The sequence below is a fragment of the Colossoma macropomum genome, unplaced genomic scaffold (genome assembly GCF_904425465.1).
Source record: "Colossoma macropomum unplaced genomic scaffold, Colossoma_macropomum, whole genome shotgun sequence".
In the NCBI taxonomy this organism is placed as follows: Eukaryota; Metazoa; Chordata; class Actinopteri; order Characiformes; family Serrasalmidae; genus Colossoma; species Colossoma macropomum.
Genome location: NW_023494784.1, coordinates 29,184,438 through 29,207,526, shown reverse-complemented (window position 1 = coordinate 29,207,526; position 23,089 = coordinate 29,184,438). Strand labels below are relative to the sequence as shown.

Below are 23,089 nucleotides of genomic sequence, written 5' to 3'. Positions count from 1 at the left end.
AGCAGTGGAACTGCATTCACTGGAGTGATGGAGCATCACTAAATCCCTCTGGGATGAGTTGGAGTGGCATTTGTGATCCAGAACTGATCATCCAACATTAGTACCTGACCTCACTAATGCTCTTGTGGTTGAATGCAGTCAAATCCTTATAGAAATGGTGCCACATCTTGTGGGAGATGGCAAACTCCCTAACTCCCATTAGCAGGTGTCTACAAATTTTTGGAGGGGTAGTGTAGATGTTGGCAGAGCAGTATTTCATATGCTATGGAAGTAAATAGAAATACCCCCACAAACACATTACTACAAACTAACCTGTGTGCCCTTAAATCTGTGCTATATGCCTCTTTTAAGTCAATGAATTCAGTGATAAACTGAAGGGAGGGGCGCGGGCCATTACACAAGCAAGCAGTTTACACAACACTCAAGACACTCTGGACTCCTGTAATCCAGGAAGTATCCCTGGGAGACTGGCTGATGAGTACACTGTTTTCTATTACTCTTTAGGAAACGTTTTCTTGTAATCTAACACAATAGATTATAATCCTATAATCATAGTGCGCTATAGCTGCCGCACTAGCGTTGTGCTAAAAACTGAAGGCAGCGCGATGAAGATGGCAGTCCTGCTGCACTCGCTCCAGCAGCACAGCGGTGATGTGAACTGCTGCTCCCTCTCAGCAGAGCTTTTGGCCACCTGCTCTGGCGACAAGACTGTCCGCGTTTATTCCTCCAGCGACTTCTCTGAGCTGCCTTTCTCTCCTCTCACTGGACACGGCTACGGCGTTCACTGCTGCTGTCTCAGCGCCTGCGGCACCTACCTCGCCTCCTGCTCCACAGACGCCCTAGTCATATTATGGAGCACTACAACAGGTGGGGTGATGGCCAAACTGGAGCATCCGGGTAGGAGCCCCGTCAGGGTGTGCTGTTTCTCTCCGGACTCGGCCCTGTTGCTGTCTGGCGCCTCCGACGGCACTGTGGTGCTGTGGGGAGTCCGGGAGAAGACCCTGAGGAGGTGAGTCTGCTAAACAGCACAGACAGAATTCACAACACAGCGTACAAACCGGCTTGAGATTTTCCAGGTGTTCTAACAATTTGTGCCACCCACCGAGCGCCCCTTCTGCGCATGCGCATAACGTGCGCGTAACTTGGTTTTTCTCACGTTTAATTGTTTTAATGTTGATTCAGCCTTATTTCAAATGGATTATACATGCTCAGCTTAACATTGCAAACATCACCTGCCTTCTGATAACGTGAGACAATCAAAATAACCTACAAATAGTTTTAATGCTGCTAGCATTGTCTGATAAGGTCATCAAGTCTATCCCACGCTATAAATATGCACTACGGTACGACATTTAGAGGACAATTCCGGTTTAAAAACTAGGAAAACCTATAGGTTGTCTTTCATTACAATGGAGAGAATAGATTACTCAAACAACAGAATGAGGACAAGTTAGCAAGGTAGCTACTAGGCAATCTAAATAACATAAATCGGTTTGGCCGGAGCTGAGGAGCCTGCCCAGACAACAAATGTACACTGCGCCTGATTAGGGCCAAATGTAGCGCTGTATGCGGTCCGGATCCGCAAAGCAGAGCTGGCCCGGTGTCTTTTTGCACAACGGCCCAATACTGGAACTGATCCGTTTTACGGATCTGCGCCAAAACAGATTAAAAACCGGCCCAGATGAGCACAGAACAGCGTTACATCCGGCCCTGAATTGGTGCAGGTCTAAATATTCTCTTCATATCTGGCCCAAATGTGGCACTGACCCAGTTCATAAGAGGTCCAAGCTCAAGTTGATAAGCAGCTGTCTCTGGATTGGATCCGGCCCTGACTTGTTGCGTCTGCACCGGATCCGTTCCAGAGTCAGCAATAGCTCCATATCCCACATAATTATTCACAAATCATTAATAATGAATGTTTTTTAAAAAAAGGTAAATTCAAAAAGGGAAACATGAAACCAAATACCTCAAAAAAAGGTTTATTGAATGTCATTATGTTTTCAACACAGCATTTTTTTGAAAAATGAATTCAAACAAGAAAACAATACAATGCCAGTACTGAGGTGTAGACTTATCAGCAAAAATCCTGCCATTAAAGAAGCGATAATTAGCTGCTCTGTTTTCAATTGTAATAAACTGACATAAAAAACAGACTTTAACACTGATAGAGACTGATAAACTCTGCTCGTCATCACAATAATAAAGGTTAACTGGCAATTTGAACACAAAATACTACCATGCTGCGTTTTACAATGTCAAATTAAGAAGTGTGACCACTGAGAAGCACAGTTCAACTAAAATGAATTGGAGTATAAAACAATACAATATAAAATACTACAATATAAAATAATACCAGCCAATATTGTTAAGTGTTAACATAATTTCCTGCCTCTTAACAATCATTACTTCGACAGCTGAACGGTGAACTGAATGGTAACAATCTTTACAACCTTTTTTTTCAAGCTCTCATTGAGGAAGCCCATTATTTACAGTTACCATCCAGTACTTGCTTCAGCCAACCCTACATTAAACTGAACCAAGTGTGCTGCTGATGAAACTGAACAAATCCATGCAATGGCTGGTGCTGCAGCAGGAAAGCAGGAACAAAACCTATGTTTTTAACTCTACTCCTCTATCCAACATATTAATAACTTTATTTAAAACAGGGCCATCACTATCGATCATTTTATTAATTGAATAATCTAGCGATTATTTAGATTTTTTGATGTACACTGAAATTGTAATAGCCATTACAATTACAATACTGAAAATACATGATAAGAATGAGTCCGCTGCCAGAGGAGTACTGGTACTACTGGTCAGACTCTTAATTGGACAATTCATTGGTTGGCCCAAATCAGCCAATATTTGCAGCCCAGTTTTATTGAGGTCATGACCTCTCAAAGGGTGGGTGAAACTTTAGAAGAAGAATGTTCACCCTATAGCAGACATGGAGGAAGTTGGATCTAAAGAAGTGGTGAAAGAGGTTGGTTCTAGAGGAAAACAACAGAGGCCAGTCTAGATAAAGTGGGAGGTTGGCTCACCATCAGGGCCTGACAGAGAGGTGAAAGAGGCTGGCCCTGGCAGAGAGGTGTAGGAGGCTGGCCCTGGTGGGGAGAGGTGTAGGAGGCTGGCCCTGGTGGGGAGAGGTGTAGGAGGCTGGCCCTGGTGGGGAGAGGTGTAGGAGGCTGGCCCTGGTGGGGAGAGGTGTAGGAGGCTGGCCCTGGTGGGGAGAGGTGTAGGAGGCTGGCCCTGGCGGAGAGGTGTAGGAGGCTGGCCCTGGCGGGGAGAGGTGTAGGAGGCTGGCCCTGGCGGAGAGGTGTAGGAGGCTGGCCCTGGCGGAGAGGTGTAGGAGGCTGGCCCTGGCGGAGAGAGGTGTAGGAGGCTGGCCCTGCGGGGAGAGGTGTAGGAGGCTGGCCCTGCGGGGAGAGGTGTAGGAGGCTGACTCTTGCGGACAGGTGTAGGAGGCTGGCCCTGGCGGTGAGAGGTGTAGGAGACTGACTCTTGCGGACAGGTGTAGGAGGCTGGCCCTGGCGGAGAGGTGTAGGAGACTGGCCCTGGCGGGGAGAGGTGTAGGAGGCTGGCCCTGGCAGAGAGTTGTAGGAGGCTGGCCATGGCGGAGAGGTGTAGGAGAGTGGCCCTGCCGGAGAGGTGTAGGAGGCTGGCCCTGGCGGAGAGGTGTAGGAGGCTGGCCCTGGCGGAGAGGTGTAGGAGGCTGGCCCTGGCGGGGAGAGGTGTAGGAGACTGGCCCTGGCGGAGAGAGGTGTAGGAGGCTGGCCCTGGCAGAGAGGTGTAGGAGACTGGCCCTGGCGGGGAGAGGTGTAGGAGGCTGGCCCTGGCAGAGAGGTGTAGGAGACTGGCCCTGGCGGGGAGAGGTGTAGGAGGCTGGCCCTGCCGGAGAGGTGTAGGAGGCTGGCCCTGGCGGAGAGGTGTAGGAGGCTGGCCCTGGCGGAGAGGTGTAGGAGGCTGGCCCTGGCAGAGAGTTGTAGGAGGCTGGCCATGGCGGAGAGGTGTAGGAGAGTGGCCCTGCCGGAGAGGTGTAGGAGGCTGGCCCTGGCGGAGAGGTGTAGGAGGCTGGCCCTGGCGGAGAGGTGTAGGAGGCTGGCCCTGGCGGGGAGAGGTGTAGGAGGCTGGCCCTGGCGGGGAGAGGTGTAGGAGGCTGGCCCTGGCAGAGAGGTGTAGGAGACTGGCCCTGGCGGGGAGAGGTGTAGGAGGCTGGCCCTGGCGGAGAGGTGTAGGAGGCTGGCCCTGGCGGAGAGGTGTAGGAGGCTGGCCCTGGCGGGGAGAGGTGTAGGAGACTGGCCCTGGCGGAGAGAGGTGTAGGAGGCTGGCCCTGGCAGAGAGGTGTAGGAGGCTGGCCCTGGCGGAGAGGTGTAGGAGACTGGCCCTGGCGGGGAGAGGTGTAGGAGGCTGGCCCTGGCAGAGAGGTGTAGGAGACTGGCCCTGGCGGGGAGAGGTGTAGGAGGCTGGCCCTGCCGGAGAGGTGTAGGAGGCTGGCCCTGGCGGAGAGGTGTAGGAGGCTGGCCCTGGCGGAGAGGTGTAGGAGGCTGGCCCTGGCGGGGAGAGGTGTAGGAGACTGGCCCTGGCGGAGAGAGGTGTAGGAGGCTGGCCCTGGCAGAGAGGTGTAGGAGGCTGGCCCTGGCAGAGAGGTGTAGGAGACTGGCCCTGGCGGGGAGAGGTGTAGGAGGCTGGCCCTGGCGGAGAGGCAAAATTTGTTTGAACTTAAAGACAATCAAAGAGAAGACTCTGACGGTAATTTGTTTTAACAGAACTAAAATTGTCTGTACTCCTCTACCATTAAGCTTCTTTTATTAAATTTGACAATCAAATATTTAAAAATAAATGTAATAATTTAAACAAATGTAATAATTTGTGATACCTGATCACATATGTGCAGATATCGAAAGTAATGATTAACTTACCTCAAAGTCAGCAGCAAACTTTATAGGTCAATATCAAGGATGACTGTAGACCGCTGAGCAGGAAAAAAGAAAGGGGAATGTTTTTTTTTAATTTAGGCGCGTCCATTTTATTCTTTTTTTTATGTTCTTTTATTGGATTATTTAATGCAAACCATAGCGTGAAACAGTATTCCGACAAGTCAACATAACCGAGCTGCGGTAGTTAAACGCGCTCGGTGCTGCAGGCAGCTGCATGTATGTTTAAAAACACCGGCTGCGTTACTGTGACCGTTTTAGGACCACCTCAGACCACCACGGCTGTAAATCAGGTTTCACACAATCAGGCTACACACACCACATCGGACGGTAAAGTTCGTGTGGCATTCGCAATTACGTTCTGTGTTACTGGATTAATTACGCTTTCGTGGCTAAATTAAAGATAACAAACACAACAAACCCAGTCTGTACTGAACCGCGCTGTTCTTTTCTTGGTCTTTTTTCTATTTTTTTTATTTTTGCCAAAAGGTTCAACTCTCGCTATCACCGTGCTTGCCCGCGTCTGCTACAGAGTCAGAGACCGTCTCAAAATTACAGGACTGAACAAGTGAAGCTATTATTATTATTACTAGCAGTAATAGCTTTAGTATCTCTGTAAATAGCTCTGCTGATGCTTCTTAACATATCTGCAGGTGTACATACAAAGACAATAATGCTAGTAATGATAGCAGAAACACTTTCTTTTCGCAATTTTGAGAATTTTGAGACTGACCCTGAGCCTGAAGCGGCCGCGGGAGCAGTAGTGTGAGAGCTGAAGCTTCGTCAAATAAAAGATAAAGCAAAGGGAAACCCGTTCTGTTTCTGAGGGTTATTTTACACACTTTTAACCAAATACGAGGACTGTGTCACTGGTATATACACTATAAAAAAGCAAATAAAAAATAAGATGGTTAAACTAACGATACTGCTTGCACTGGCTAATACAGCTCCACACCACAATATAGGGTAACTTTAGATTCCAGCTAATGGATGTTTCTTACATTAGTCACTCAAATTCACTTCTCTGTTTTCTTTAGACTTGTTTTTCTCCTAAAACAGACAAAAATATTAAAGCTGCTCTTAGAACATTTTCACATTTTCCAGTGAACGCTAACAGCTGCCTCTCACAGTACAACTCAGCTAAGCTAGCTAGTTACACAGCCGGGCGAGGGGGGTAATGTAAGATTAAGAGTATGTCGTTATTAAACATTCTCGAATGTCTCGAACGAAATCTCGACTGTTAATTTAGGTTGGAATTAGACATTTTGACTCACTACCTCAGCTAACATAACTGACGCTAGGTTAGCTAGCACTGACGTCCTCCCCTCTAGCGACTCCACCATTCAGCTTATTTGCTTGTCAAACTGAATAACATATTAAAAGTTAAAACATAAAATCCAAGATTCCTGATCGTAATTCTAATAAATGTGCAGATATTTAAAATACAAAATACACCTTACCTCAAAAACAGCAGCGAGTTTAACAGTCAAAGTCAACTGAAAACTGTAGAGGACTGAGCGGGAAAAAGGGGAGGGGCAAATTTTAAATGAGGCGCGTCTGTTTTGAAGGTCCGGCCCCAATGCGCTCTGAGTCCGCTGACCGGCAGTGTGTCCAGTGCTGTTAACAGTTACTTGGCCCAAATGTGGCACAAGTCCGCAATGCAGATGCGACTACTAGGAGGACTTTGTGACGGCCAAGGTAATCCGGCCCGAACATGCTTGCTGTCTGGGTGGCCTCTTCCTATTTCCCCGTTATATCAACAACATGACTGCGAAACTCCAGAGGGCGACCGCGAGTGAGTCCACGTTGAAGAATGGGGCTAAACGGCTAAAAACGAAAAGTTAAAATAGTTTCACTTGCCCAGAACTTTCTTTTAATTTTAGAAAGTAGAGGGGCGTATTTCACTAAAAAAAGCAAAGAAAAGTTACCAGTATGTTTCCTTTTTTCTACAGCGAACAGCTTTTGGGCAGCAGGACACTAGGGTTGCTGCTACTGAGTGCTGATTGGTTGGTATTACTGTTACTGAGTGCTGACTGGTTGGCGAGCGGAGCAGCTCATGATCGTACATGAGATGCTGTTTTAAACTCTTATAACTCGAGTTCAAAAGCTCTTAAAAATATAACAGCGGTGTTAAAAAGTTTTATGCTTTTCGGTGTTTAGGAAATTAACATATTTTTTATATTAAAAAATGTTTAAGCATTTGTAAACTATAGTTTTACTCAAATGCTCCATATTAACCTATTCATTTTTGACGCGCTCGGGAGCGCCCTCTAGTGTTTGAGAAACCTGGAAGACATTACTGAGTGGTAATTCTCCTCTCTACAAGTTCTCTGGTTTGGCTTCTTTTGTCTTGTTGAAACAGGAAAAAAATTGACTTTGCCATTCATTTTGTGCTTGGCTAGTAGGATTGGTTGACAACACAGGGATTGCCAGCTGGGCATTAACTTAGTGAGAGAACACTGATGACTGAAAACATGAAAATGATTTAAATATATGTGAATTCTGTCAAACTGATGAGGCTGAGGGATACAACACTGCTGCAATATAGAGTCCTGCATAACACAACAAATACAATAGTAAAATCTAGTTGTAGGCTGGAATGCCAGACACACACACACACACACACACACACACAAATACATAGCAAATGTATAGCATCTCACTTTCTGCTTTTTCAAATTCCGGAGTATGTCTGTGACACTGTACTGAAGTATGATTATTATTGCATTTCACACTGATATAATTAATTCACTTAATATAATTAATATCTGACTACTTGCATTTTTGCACATTTTATTTTTTAAACATTATTGGCTGCTAAAATACTGTATCAATCAAACACTGCATTTTGCTGTTGTTCTGGCTGCTACCTCAGTGACTGCTATGCTGATAAATGCTAGACTATCTGCTAATATGCCATAGTATGTGACATCTTGCTTTGCACAATCTACATATTCTTAGTGCCGTGTACTGCCAGTGTTTTTGTATTTATTGCACTGTATTGTCTGCACTGTGTATATTGCATTGTTTTGCACTTGTGTTCCTGTGTTGCTCCACAGTCCTGGAGGAATGTTGTTTCGTTTCACTGTGTACTTGTATATAGCTGAAATGACAATAAAGCTTTTGAACTTGAACTTGAACTGTAAGATAATCCCAAAAGCATTAGAATTCCCTCACTTTAACCAAATGTAAGTTTAAGTTTGCAGTCTGCTGTAAATATTTTATTAGCCTACATTCTTGCATTTTTAACATTTTTAAAATAATGATAATACACAGTTATCTAATATTATTAATAATTATATGTCATATAAAAAATTGAGGTACATTCTGCTCTTTTTGCAGATCTAGTATGGTATGTGAGGGCACTGTGGTGGCCTGCACCTTTTCTCCCTGTGGGCAAATGTTTGTAACAGGCTCAACTTTGGGAGACTTGCGTCTCTGGAACCTTACCATGAAACAGATGCGTGCTGAGAAAGATGCTCATGACCTGGGAGTCAACTGCTGCCACTTCTCCCCTCAAACAAATATTGGTAAGTTTCTTCATTTTCTTCACAGCCCCAAATGTCTATCAGATCCTGGAAAATGGGATGTTTCTTCACAAAAGCACACCAAAGAACAACACACTAAGTTTAGGTTTCAGTGCTGGTTAAGATGCTCTGGCTAAAGTGTTTGCCTTACACCAAATGTAGTTGATCAGCTAAGACATGAATGGTGTCTGAAATTTGCTTTTTTAATTTGCACCAAAGCTATAAGGCTAATGTGATTAACAAGTTATGGAGGCTTACATACACCAATTAGCACTGTGCAACCTGCATGCCTAAATCATCACATTCTTGCGTCAAGCCAGGTTGAGTTGTAATCTCAAATATTGCTCATGTTGCTCATATTGCTTTTTTTCCACAATATATAATATACTTTTATACATGAAAATGGGCAAAATATATTGCCTTGCTAATTACTGAACTCCTTTCAGAGGACAATTCTGTACTGTGTGTTTATTCTGAGTTGTCTGAACTTTGTAAATTGAAGAAAGGAAATGAAATGTATAGCACTGCAAAGTGTTTTTATTGTAGAAAACGAAGAATTACTTAAGTAGTGCATCATAGCATAAGCATACAATGAAAATTGTTTTGTTTTTAAATCTGGTTTAATTCTGAAATACATTAGTTCTTCAGCATTTGTTCACAGATTATTCTGACAAGGAGAGTCAGACAAAAGCTGAGAGAGTAAGACCTGAGCTGGGTAGTGAGCGAGCTGTTAGAGAAAACTCTGCTTTTGTATTGTGTAGCTGTGGCCAACAACAGCTGGTTAATAAAGCAGCACAACTTGTGCGAAAGGTGTGGTATTGTAGGGGCTGAATTAGCATGCTGTTTCAGGGCTCCTGTGGATCCTTAAAGGTTATATATAGTCTTAAAATCAATTTTAAAATTGTAAGATTATAACATTTCTAAAAATGTCTAATATGACATTCTAAAATGATACATAAAAGCCTGTGTTGAAAAGAGTGATTGTGCATATAGCCCACCAAAAATCTCCAGCTGACAATAGTCTGAAAGACCATGCAAAGGACAGAGAGAGCAGTTAGTGGAGTAAAGATAGGACTAGTTGTCAACAATCTCTCTTTATTTGTCATCACCATTAGTAGCTCATCTGTCAGCACCATTAGGTGGTCATATCATTATAATACACTTTCAGATTAAATTACTGTGATGAGTTCTTTTGTGAATGGACTGTTTTTGTTTTTTGTAAATTATTATGACAGTGCTGATTATTCATTATTTGTGTTGTTGTGTGTGGGTGTGCTTGTGTGTCAGAGGGCCAGACGACGAAATTTCGATTGGCTTCTGGTGGGCAGGACAGCCAGCTGAAAATATGGATCATTTCCCACTGTGCAACAGCAGGTATCCTGTCTACTCTACCCTCCCATCCAACACACACATTGCACAGTGCCCTCACTAATGATATATCAGGCAGCTTCTTTTGACCTGTGCTGACTTGTGGGCCTGAGAACGTTACAGAAATGTCAACCAAAACTGTACAGTAATGGCTTGTATAAAACATTTTGTATTTTGATATTTTGATAATAATCTAATCAATATGATTGAACCTACTTGAGACATATATAGTACATATGATAACAAACCATTTTAACCATGTTGTGCTTTATAGCATACTCTACACTGGCACACTACATACTTACTGACAGATAGCACTGTCCTCATTTACACCATCACTAAACTCTGCACACTAGATGCTCATACTTTATAATAACTCAACACCAGGAGCTAAGAAGTACTAACTATGTACATATTTGCAGCAAAGTATTCCAAAGTTTATGTTGTTACCGCATTTATTTGTATTGTGAAATTTGTGTCTGGTCCTGTCCTGCTTGTGTAATGTAAAAGTACTGGGCCCAGTAAACTTACATTAACAATAATCTTCGACTAACATATGCTTATGATCACAACAGGTGGAAATATACAGCGGGGTCCAAAAGTTTGATCTGTAATTTTTTTGCATTTAAATCTAGAAATAAACAACAGGAAGTTTTAGAATTTTGAAAAATTTAAAACAGAGGAGTTATGACAAGTAAAAAGAAGGAGAAATGTTCAAGATTCTGCACTGTTTTAGGGAACTGTTCAAGTTTAAGCAAACTTGCTTTTGCACAAATGCTTGAAGTCCATTCCAGCTTAAGTGTACACCGTCATTAAAGCAAAGGAGGGGCATAACAAATACTGAGAGATTCTGAAATTCACATTAAAACTCAAAGGGTCTACTTCTCCCCTTACATTGTTATGCTGATAATATGACTTATGATTAATTCTGATTTAATGAAAAACTTTGCAGTAAATCAGAAAGGAATGCAAACTAGTGGTTTCAGACTTTTGGACCCGCTGTGTAAGTATATATATATGTGAACATATCCTTGTATGCAAAAGTTTGGGCACCCCTGGTCAAATAACATGTTTTATTGAGAAGTACATATTCTAATTCACTTAACCACTTCTGCACATTTTAATGCACAAGTACTGTTTGTTTGCTTACTTTAACATATTTACACATGGCTTGTGTGAAACATAAGGCATATTTTATGTTTCATGTTTTCATGTTTTATATGTACGTGCACACACACACATGTGTATATATATAGCTACTGGCGGAGAAAGTGCCAAATGAAGGCTCTTTGCAAGAATATGACTGAATCCTTCCTGTCGTATAACATCAGAGTCTGTTTTAAAGGTGTAATATCTCCTTGTTCCTCTGTGGACCATTCTGGAGCTGCTTGCTCGTGCAGGTCACTGTCTGCCCTGCCTTTCTGTTGCCGTGGCAACGGTCGTGGCTGGTTGGGATGTGCATCCCGTGTTACTTCCTGCTGGGAGTCTGCTGGGCAGGCTTTTGTTTCAGATGGAGCACACACACACGCAGAGGGATAAGTAGCAGTCAATCACAGGGACGCTGTGATATCGTTTTTCTCAGGAAATTGGCAGTGCTGTTGAGTGAAGTGTGTGGATTGGAATATTCATGATGCTCATTTTCTGGGTTTTATCAGTCTCTGCAGCAGGCCTGTGTATTTCGCTGGTAGAGAGGTCTGATAGACTGTTTCACCCAGTGGGGTCCCAAACAGAAACCACCAGTACTGACACTAAGCATGTAACTGCACAGGACTGTCATGTCTTACCATTTTACATGTTGGCCCTGACAATCTGGTTTAGAAGCACCAAGTTCCACTCTTTTAATGTTTGGTAATTATTCTGGAATTGTAATTAATTATGTTAGGGCGGTGTGCTTATGGCAGAAAAAAATGCATTTGTTCATAGTGGGTGATATAAGGAGGCTAAAGAGTCATTTTCTGTCTGGTGTAATTCTATTGGTGTATTTTGCAGGTTGCAGTATGAGGCTAGTACACACTCTCACTGCGCAGCTGCTCCCTGTTCTGTGCTGTGCTTTTTCATTTGATGGACAAATGCTTGTATCTGGGTGAGTCTCAAAACTGTCTGCACACAAACACAACGCTATTTCCAAGGCTTTTCTGTGTCATATACTTTGAGAATTTCTGCAGTGTGTTGTGATGCACCTTTTGACCACTAGGGGGATCTGTCCTGTCATCTTCTGTTCTGTAATCATTTAGAAAACTAAAGGAGGCTTACTGTGCTGCTGTTTATTAGCATGCATATTTGTCCCTCATAAATACACTAATGACTCCTTGATGGCTGAGGTTTTGCAGAACTGAGCACCTGTCTACTAAATACTCCCAGACTGTCATAAGTTAAATGTGACTGTTTTATTCTGTCCTCCTACAGTTCAGTGGATAAAACAGTGGTTGTGTACGATGCAGTGAGTAAACCAGTGTTGTGTATTATGCATTTCAAACATCTGTAATCATCTGTGTAACTCCATATCATTAGTGTAAAATGCATTAGTAAATTTTGCACGACATATAAACTCCTTATAAAGCTGTTATAAATGTTTGTATATGTCCTTTCTGCAGAATCAGGGCATTGTACTTCACTCTCTATTGCAGCATGAACGGTGAGTTCTCTTTCTCTGATTGAGTCTCTCGCTGCGATCCCAACAACTGATCCTCTTGTGACTGCATGGGTTTTCTCTCCCTCTTCTCGTTCTCTTCTTCCTCTCCCTCCCTCTCCTATTGTAGATATGTGACTGCGTGTGCCTTCTCCCCCACTGGGCTCGTCTTGGCCACTGGCTCCATGGATAAAAGAGTTAATATTTGGAGGATTGGTGATGCCATATCAAGTGAGCCCTGAATGGTTTTACTCATATAATGACATAAACATCTGTCAGACTTTGGTGCCACTATTCTGAAAATTGTCAGCAGGATGTTCTAACAAGTGACTGTTGAGAGTATGTCTCTCAACGAGGCCCTGGTAGTGAATGGCCAAGACGTGTACTGTGCTTGCTCTACATGGATAGTTGCCTCTTCCTGCAGGCCCTCTAGTGGCCCCCTGGTGGCCACTCCCTGACAGAATAACTCTGTCATCAGATTAATTAGGACACTGTTGACTCCCTTTATGTAGAATGTTGTGACTCAGTGTTGAGCTGCTAGCGAGCAATGAGGGGTCAAATAAGAGGGGTGATAGGAACCCCTGCTCAGAAAACAATTCACAAGACTGCTGTGCCAAGATAAAATGAACAGAACAACTGCAGTTTTCTTGATATAAAAAAATCATGGATAACTGCCACAATGAAAAGATGACTTGCTTGCCAATCTACAAAGACAAAAATCCTACATACATGCACATTTCAATCAAAATATATATTCCATCAAAGTCATGGAAGAAAAAAAATGCATAGTTCTACTGAGGAACATCCAAACGTTTTCTTCCACAAAATTTAATGGCTGTTGTGAAAAAGTGTTAAACAGAATGAATTATAGGTTCAGCACCTTTGCTTACAGTTGCTAATTTCCAAACATGACATATTAAGTGCTGCAAAGCGATATTATATTGCCTAGAATTCAAAGCTAAGTGGCATATGCTGCCGTACGCCAGCATGTCCTAAGCTTATACATCTCACCTTGCTTGTGGCTCTTCACTGACACCTCCACAAGGTTTCCTGCGAGAGAACATATGCGTTCTAGCTTACAGCAGTGACCTCTGAGAGCTTAGTGCATGCCAGATTAACCTGGCATCTGACCGCGGTTCACATTACCCAGGCATCATTTGTATTACACAGCGGGTCAAGATTATAATTTGTAGTGCTGACCAGATTCAGAGTGGAGCTCATTAATGCTCATCATGAATGAGTGAGAGCAAGTGTGTTGTGTGTCGTGTGTGTGACCCTGAACTCTGTTGTGCAGCTACACTGTGCCCTGCAGTTGAGTCTTAGTGCCATGCTGACAGATGGCCCAGGAGCCTGGCTCTGAGACTAGAACTGGCACTGCTGCAAGAGGGGCTAGCGCTCCAAATATACAACATTAAAACTCTCCTTGTGTCCAGAAACCATCCATACACAGCCAGTCACAATTCTAATGCCTGTCGGGGTTACAGATGACTGTTGCCAGCCCAGTCAGTCTGAGTCCCATTAGACCATCTAGATTTGATTACCGCTTTAATGGACTCACTTCTCCTCGCTCAAACACAAGATACTGACAGATAAGGCTTTTTACTGAGATGGTGCTATTGCAGACATCATAGAAGGGTGGAGTTTTAAATTGACTTGCTGTAGATGTTTCTGGCATGTGTGGGTTGTTTCTGGGTGCTATAATCAACTAAGCATTGAAAATTATTTCATTTTCTTTCACTCATCTTGTTTATAACAAACTAATCCAGTTTGAGGGAGCTGAGAGAGTCATTAACTACTTACTCTTTGCCTGTAAATACGATTTTAAAGCCTTTACACTAGTGTCTTAGTGCAGACAGTAAGATCATATGCTTTTGATAAGACACAGAGCCTGTACAGAAAAGTCTGTAGTTTATATTATCATCCAGTTATGTTGTTTGGAAGTTCTCTTTTCACCAGGGCACTGTCTTTACCCATGAGGAGAAAGTCTTTTTGGAAGCCAACATCAAATAGAATTGATGAAACTGAAGAGGATAAAACAGTGCATCGCTCCCTCTGTAATGGAACAATTCTGATTTAATAAGTGCCTCAATTGTGTCTCCTTTGATGTGTTTGTAATTTTTTTTCCTTTTTTTTAGCTGTTCTACCAAAAGCAGTGAGTCAAGGTAGGACCATTTCATCATCCTTCTTTTACAGCTTCTTTCCTGCTGTCTGAGCCGTACATGTTCTCCTAACAAAACAAAGTGCTGTTCTTCAGTACAGCAACCGTTACAGGATTCGGTCAGTGCTTTTTGATCCTGCTCCTGGGTCCTCTGCACAGCTTCAACTTTTTCTTGTTTCAGCACACCTGATCAAACTCATGAAGGGCTTGATAATTAGCTGATGATCTAGATCAAAGGTGTCAGGACAGGGAACAGTGCCCAAGAGCAGGATTATGAAACACTGGACTAGATGCTAGAGATCCTGAATAAGTGCATGTTTTTTAAGCCTTGTGAGTAAACAGCAGCACAGAGTAAGAGACAGAAAGGTGGAAAGAAAAACTGGTAGAGGGGGAAAACAAAACCTGATTGTTGATGGGGTCTGGTGTCCTTCAGTCAAGAACCCAATGATGAGTCTGAGATAGAAGCAGAGACTGAGACAGATGGGCTGAGACAGAGGCTGCATTTCAATATTGTTTTTTTTATTTTGAACATGCCCTGTCCAGCTTCGCCACGCCACTCAGACGTGCGTCACACATACATTACACATACATTAAGTGGCCACTCACAGTACAGCATGAGAAGGGGACAAAGGAGCATTCTTTTCAATCAGAATGCACTTGCAATTGGCTTTACTGAGGTTAGATGCAGTGAACTAATTAGCCCTGCACACTTTATAATGCAGAACATTTTTCAAGATATCTGAACATAACATGCTGTGGTGTCTGCCACACGCTCTGCATTTCAGAAAGAGTTTTAGAGAAGTGGTATGCGGAAGTGGTAAGCTGTGCTGTGTGCCCTGCATTTAGTGTTGTTTGTTGTTGTTTGTTGGTTTAAGGTATGTATATGTGTTATGTTATATCGTGCTGGGCTGTGGTGAGATAGTGGAGAGTTTCTGTGCCTACCATTATGAGTAATCAAATGGCTAGAAGTGACGTGCCTGCTTTGCCTGGCCGTTGGTGTGTGGCTGTTCTGCTTGTTTCAATAAAAGAGCACCTCCTGAGCAGAAATAATGGTCTCTCCTGCATCTGCTTCTACGCCGATGCCACAATACAGAAATTGAGTGATTAACCTCATTATCTGGTCGTATTGTCTTATTGTGTTATGTATTGTGTTATTTTTTGTTGTTGCTAGCTGTGTTGCCTTTAGCTCACTAACAGGCAAGCTAGAATAGTGAAGTAACAAAGCTGTTTCAGCAGTCATGTGTAAGAGATGTGAAGTAGTCTGAACGTAGCAAATCGAATGTTATGGTTTTGAAATATGAAACATTATTTCTATGCTATGGCTTATAAACAGCTTTAGCAACCATTGTCTTTGGGTCACTGTGATTTCTGGGTAAGTTTGGCATTTATGTTCACTCAACCCTTTGACTCTCAGAAGGCTTAGGCTGCTTTCATGATTATGTTGGAAATGGGGATTTTCTGACTTCCAAGTGGGAGAAATCTATTTTCAGCTTTCCAACTATCCTCACTCAAAAAGGTGGAGCTTCTCAAGATCTCTGAGTAGTAATTCTGTGAAGTGTGAAGTTACTTCAACATGACTTTATTAGGCAGTTTAATAAAGTCAAAAGTTTGTCAGTCTGTGCAAGATTTTTGTTTTAACCATGTGCTGTCATGTAATTTTCAAACAACTTCCAAATTCCAAATGAAAACTTTTTAACAGCCCTACATTCAGCAGCCAAATAAACACTAGTGTACTGTGAGTGTCCATTTTCTCTGACTTCAAACAGCTGCAGTGGCATAAACACTTTGGTGTGGAAACCAAGAAGATGAAAAATTCAGAATTCCCAATTGTCATGAACTCAGCATTATCTAACAAACTTCACTTGTGATAATATAGTAACGGAACAGCCCTTCAAATGGCCATGCAGATTCCCCTAATGGGAAACGGCAAAGGCAAACTGAAGAGGGCAAATTAAAAATGGTATTAGAATGAGCAGTGAGGCAAACTGAGGCAGGAGCTGAGGCAGATTGAGACAGAATGGGAGAGAGACTGGAGGAGGCAGAGGCTAACGTCAACCTGCCCCGAGATAATCCAACACTGTATCTCGCCTTCATATATCATAAACCATTAACAGAGTCCTCCCAGTCAGTTATATGGATGCTGCTGCTGCTGAGAATGTTTCTGATGTGATTAAAGCATTGTTGTAAGGAATGTGAAGAATGTACAAAACCATTAACACACTTTTTATCTGTGAATAGAGAGGACATTTGTTATGGCTGAGTTGGCAGGTTGGGTTAATGTTTTGCTTTAGTCTCGTCAGTGCAGGTATAATAGTTTTCATAGGAGATATGATCAGTCCATAAGTGCTTTCCTGACAGAACAATTAACACTGGACATGAAAAGATTTGACCATGTATTATCTAAAAAAAGGTACCTCCTGTTTGTGTTGTGAGCAGGAAGGAAGTCGCTCGGTCACTCCAGAAAGATGGTCACTGATTGGACGGAGGAGGATGTGGGTGCATGGCTGCAGGAAGAGGGACTGGGTGTACTTGTGAACACATTTAAGGCCAACAACATCGATGGACCTGAGCTCATCACCCTCACCAAAGAGACACTGAGCACTGATCTGAATATTGGTAAGAACAGAACAGCTGTAGTAACAGTGATGCTGTGGTTATTAAAGGAGATGGTGAACAGTAGATCACTTGTTAGCTGAAACCCTTTCAGGGTGTAAATGTCCACTTTTCACATCCACTGGAGTGGTACCCTCAAGAGTACAATGTCAGTACATTTGTTTAGGGAACATAATTGTACCTCGTTCTGTTGGAGTGATTTTTTAAGTTGCATTGACTTTTTTTTTTTACCTTTTTTTTTATACTTTAAAGTGTAAAGTCATGAAAAACAAACACAGTTGAACGAATACAGTTCTATCTAAATGTTGGGTGCCCTGGTCAAATGACAGGTTTTCTATGTCCTAATCTTATTGTTTATTTGCTGAAGTTAACATATTGAAAAAAAAATTGAAACATTTTTCCCAACATGTTAAACTAACTAAAAAATAGAAATTCAGCACTAAAATTTATAGTGTGTAAATGTGTCATTTGTAAATGTGTCATATTAATGTGTCAATAATGTGTCAATAAGTTAACTAACTTATTGTAATTTGGAAAATCAACAAAACATTTTGACGAGGGTTGCCCAAAAATTTGCATATGACTGCTTGTCTCTTTCATATGTAGCTTAAAACTCATTTAAGGTACAATATTGAACCCTAAATACCTTTAAAAAACTTAATCTTTGAGGGTACATTTATATTGTTTGCACTATGGGGGGAGCTAAAATTTACCAGTAATGTACTCTTTTAGACTAGTAATTACTGTTTATTGGTTTGATTAAGCAATAAATAGACTAGTTATTACATAACGCATTGTGTAATTCAGGGTGAGTTTTGAGCTAATTAATGATTGTGTCTTTTAAATGTAGCTGTGTTCCACCATTTATTTTTAGATGTAAGCACTTAATGGACCTGGCTTGTAACTTGCTTGCTCGCTCACATTTTACAGGCTGAAGATTCTCCACAAGGGGGAGCTATTAGCCCTCAAATTGCCTTTGATGCATTTTAGGAGCCGTACTTCACAGTGACATCAATAACAAGTGTCCTCATCAAACATGGATTAACAAATGTGGTATCAAAATCTTAATCTGTGATTAAAACCTTGACTTTGACCCTATTTTTGATATTAATTAATTAATAATTTTCAGCACAGTGTATTTTAGAGATGTAAACATACATTTACATTAATCCCTAAGTGAAGTTTAAAATAATGGATCAACAGGAATAAATCTTATTTCTTAACTTAAATGCAGGTTTATCTGTTAACTCAGTTGCAATAATCCAATATTTTAGACATAATGAGGGTTACATACAAACCTTCTAAAACCTTTAATTCTGGTTTGTATGTAACCCTCATTATGTCTAAAATATTGGATTGTTGCAACTGAGTTAACAGATAAACCAGCATTTAGGTTTAAACTGTTGGTGCACCTTATTCTCAGTGTTTACATTTACATTGAACTAAAGACTAAAGCATGCATGTATGTATCTGTACGTGTGAAGGGGTGATGATCAGAATGTGTAGCAGGTTCATCTCCTTAAATTCATAAACATCAGCCTAAAATACTCTGCTGCTATTTCTGTGCGTGACTTTCCCTTATGAATACACCAATCGCTCCACATTGCGTAGCTTGCAGCTGTTCACTCTGGCTCCAAACAGAGATCCACAATGCCGCCTGATTTCTGCTGGCTGAAGCTCACTTAAGAAAGCTAAAACCAGCCTGCGAGCAGCTTCTGTCAGCTTTTGTGTGCTTCGCAGTGGAATGGGATCTTGTGTATTCACAAAAGCTAAATGAGGTTTTTGGCAGTGATCTGCAGTACATGCACAGGTGCATAGCTTATTATATCTATCATTTTACATCCTTCCCGGTGGAGATGCATCAAGGCTGTTGTGTGCATTAGCAAAGTAACACTACAGTTTCTTCTGTAGCCTAGTTTTAGTTGAAAGGCTCCAGGCTAGGAAAAATCAGTTCAGTCACAAGGGAAAATATTTAGAATGTAAGTCTCAAATAATTAAATCAGAAAATAATGGTTGAATTAGCTGTGGTTTGTGTCCTGAGGGAGCTGTGCTGAGATCAGACTGGATTCAGTATCAGCAGTTTCTGTAAGTCTCTGTTGTGTTGTAAACTGTAAAGCCTGTAGTGATCTGCCTCTGTTTCCCTCATTCTTGAGGTTCTGTATCTGAGGCCGGCTATCGAAAGATGATTGGTTAAACGCATTACAATAATAGTTGCTGGGCAGATGTGTGTCGTGCTGTTTGATAGAAAGGTGGAGTGTTGATTTAGCATTTCTTTGCTGCAGTCTCTGGTGTACAGGTTTGAACCTGGGGCTGATTGTACTCTGATTGCTCTGTTAGTACATCCTTGAAACTGCTGCACTTTCACTGCTGTCTGGTAGGTTCTCTTGGGACACTAGTGAGTGTTTACTAATTAATTTAATTTAGCAAGATGCTGAAGTCTCAGAGTAATTTATATGATGCACTCAACAACTCACAGCTGTGCTGTCCCAACTGCCACTTCCGAGTGCATGTGGCCACTGCTGACTGAATACTGATTTCATATACAGCCCCACAGAGAGAGTGCGAGTAGGTAAGTGAGTCAGAGATCAGATTTAGAGATCAGACGGAGAATTCCCTGTCTGGTATCCCAAAAGCATTGTAGCCCAGAGATCATCACAGGCTGGTAAAGCGAACATCACTTTGAACAAAATATGATTTTGACACTATAGTGCTTTTGGGAAGTTATGTTTCAGACTGAGAGCAGAGAGAAATAAAGGAGGAGCTCCATGCTGATGCAGCGTAGCACCACTTTGACTGCTGCACTCACAGTATTAGTGAGAGGAATCCAGGCTGAAGGCTCAGTTCTTTCTGCAGCACAGCTGGGCTTCAGAAGACCTGCCAGACAGTGCGTTTGTAGTATTTCAGTCCTGACTGAAGCTGCCACAAGTTCTGTACTATAGGTTCACAGTGAGATAGTGGACTATAGTTGCAAATGACTAGAAAACAATGTCTTTCATTTTTTTTGGCATACCTGAGCGCTTACGTGGATGGAAAAGTGCTTTTTCCCTGAAGAAAACTTTGAGAGGCATTGCGCCTGATTCTCAGAGGGCATCAGTGCGATGAATCACACACAAACACAAAATCTCTTCTGTGAAGCTGAATGGATCCAGACGCTGAGCGCACTCCTTTTGTTTCCTACAAAAGGAGTAAGCTCAGAGATGAGCTTTCTGTCTGGCCATGAAATCTGAAAAGCATGATTCAAATAATCGAGCACTTTACAGACTGATGAGATGGTGAAGACACTGATGTCTTCACATGATTAATTTTGTATGCCTTCATTTGTTAATTAGTTAATCTATTCATTCAATAAAAGAGGGATTAATTATAAGGTTATTATTTCTTCTACATTATTTCAGTGAAGATTCCCAGGTTCAGACCTTGTTGTTAAAAGAAGAAACATTGATGTTAACTGTCTCTTGCCTGTAGAGTCACTGGGTCTTCGAGGTAAAGTTATGAGGAAGATTGAGGAGCTGAAATCTGCTGTGATTGGCTCTGATGTCCCAGATGAGTTCCTGTGTCCAATCACTAGGGAGGTCATGAAGGATCCAGTCATGGCTGCAGGTTAGTTGGTGGACAGTTTAACAAAGAACTTCTGATTGCTCAGCTGTGTCATCACTATTGCTAATTTAAAGGCATTCAGTCTTGAAGAGAGAGAGGGAGAGAGACAGAATGGGGTGGCCAGTAGTCCTAAATTCTGACAAATACAATAATAAAACGTCAAAGAATCAATTACATGATCTCCAATGTCTAAGATGAAGATGCAATAAAGAACATGGATGGAAATGATGGCTGATTTGTTTAACATTTATGTTAATAAAATGCCACAGGTGAAAAAGCAGACTGTCAGTTCTGACAGCTGTCTGGATCATTTTTGCAGTACATTTTCTTTTCATGTTTTATACTAATGACTGTTTCACTGCTGTGGCAAAATGTATAATTTTGACCTGATTTTCTCCCCAATTTAGTCGTCTCCAATTCCACCCGCTAGTTAGGACTCCCCCAATCACACGATGCTATCAACGCTAGGAGGGTGAAGGCTAACACAGGCTTCCTCCGAGAGGTTCACAGTGAGATAGTGGACTATAGTTGCACATGACTAGAAAACAATGTCTGTCATTTTTTTGGCATACCTGAGCGCTTACGTGGATGGAGGAAAGCGCCAACCGCCAGATCTGTTACGTCAGCTAACAGACGCCTGCGCTGACTAGCATCGCGCTGAGTGATGGGGTGAGAAGGAGGGGCCGTCCTACCTACCCACCCAGAGAGAGCGAGGCCAATTGTGCTCTCTTGGACTCCCGGCCCCGGATGGCTGTAGCATCACCAGGGATCGAACTCGCGATCTCCTGATGATAGGGCCAACGCTTAGACGGCTGCGCCACTCGGGAGCAATGTAATTTTGTAGATGACACTATCAGTCTGTGATGAAATTGTATGTCGATCCAGGCCTCTACCTGCAGAAGAGATTGTATTTGATCATCTTCAGAGTATTAATCAGTTTTACCTAAACATAGTGAACATGACTAAAATTTGACTGTAACTAAAAGGTATTTTTCTTAAGACAAACCAAACTGCTGTCAAAGTTAATGCACATGACTACATTTTCTAAAATGACCACCATTCTTCTGCACTGTTTGTGCAGTTGACACAGTGTGTCAAAGTAGCAATCCTTGACAATTTACTTCGGTAGAGAGAAGATAAAGCTCTGCAAACAAATGTAGTTGCACACTGATCCAAAACCTGTAATAACTGTCTGTAAGCTTATTTAGAAGTGTTAAATTGGCCGTTCAACTTCCTCCTCCTTCACCTTGTATTGCACTTATACAAAAAGCCATCTGCAGTGCGTATCTTTAACTGTAAACCAAAAACTACTGAGAGAAAGCTACAATAATAAAGTGGTTTGCTCTCCAGATGCAGTCTCTGCACTTCTGCTCTTAATGTAGATAATTGCTAGGTTTGATGCATGCCGTTCAATAAAAAACAGACAGAAAAGCATTCTGGGTGCTTATGTCATTTCTCTTCTCTCTAAACAGATGGCTACTCTTATGAGAGAGAGGCTATCGAGAGCTGGATCAACACTTCAAATCACTCCAGTCCTATGACAAACTTACCTCTTCACAGCACTATCCTCACTCCCAACAGGACTCTAAAGATGGCCATAGACCGCTGGAAGGCCACTCAGTGACTGCAACTGCATTAAGAAGCCTCCTGCTCGAGCTTTCAGTGAATTATTTTACAAAATATTTTAACACATTTTGTGTTAAAAGTAACACAAAAATGTGTTGTTCTTAACTGAGCACGTCAATGAGTCCAGTTCATCTGTAACAGTGTAGTAGCTTGTAGACTGGAGAATCAGCCATTGGGCTTCATTTACGCATGTAATACAGAATTATTAATAAAAAGTGCCCTAATCTTTTGAACTCTGTGTTTTGTATGGACGTTTGAAATAGTTGGCTCTACACGTACATGTAGTTCAAATTGTTCAAACTGTCAAGATCCGCGTTGCTGTCTTATTATGGGGAATTCTCTGTATGAATGCCCTTATATGTTTGTGACTGTACTCAGATACACTGTATGTCCAGCAGTACCAAGACACATCATTCTATCTCCATAAGATCTCCATAGAAAGAATTTCTTAAATTTCTTTAATTCCTTTCCTAGTTTCTGTTTTCCTAGTCCTTTTAACAGTCTGCAGCAGTGAGAGTATTCGTGTTAGCCTGTGTATTTGATCACTGCTATAGAAAAGTTACAGGAACAGTAAATAACACAGTGTTTAGATCTGTACACCCACTTAGGCCAAATATCTGTCAGCGCTGCTTAC

General features: G+C 42.0%; 1 protein-coding gene across 1 annotated transcript; it reads left to right on the top strand.

The window, feature by feature from the left end:
- Nucleotides 1-445: 445 nt before the first annotated feature.
- On the top strand, nucleotides 446-22,688 carry LOC118806198 (WD repeat, SAM and U-box domain-containing protein 1-like). Its single transcript, XM_036567648.1, has 11 exons — nucleotides 446-1,009; nucleotides 8,280-8,467; nucleotides 9,752-9,838; nucleotides 11,822-11,915; nucleotides 12,239-12,272; nucleotides 12,427-12,467; nucleotides 12,592-12,692; nucleotides 14,597-14,623; nucleotides 17,056-17,235; nucleotides 20,698-20,832; nucleotides 22,302-22,688. The coding sequence occupies exons 1-11, from the start codon at nucleotides 606-608 to the stop codon at nucleotides 22,451-22,453; spliced, it is 1,443 nt and encodes a 480-aa protein (XP_036423541.1). The 5' UTR covers nucleotides 446-605; the 3' UTR covers nucleotides 22,454-22,688.
- The last annotated feature ends 401 nt before the right edge of the window (nucleotides 22,689-23,089 follow it).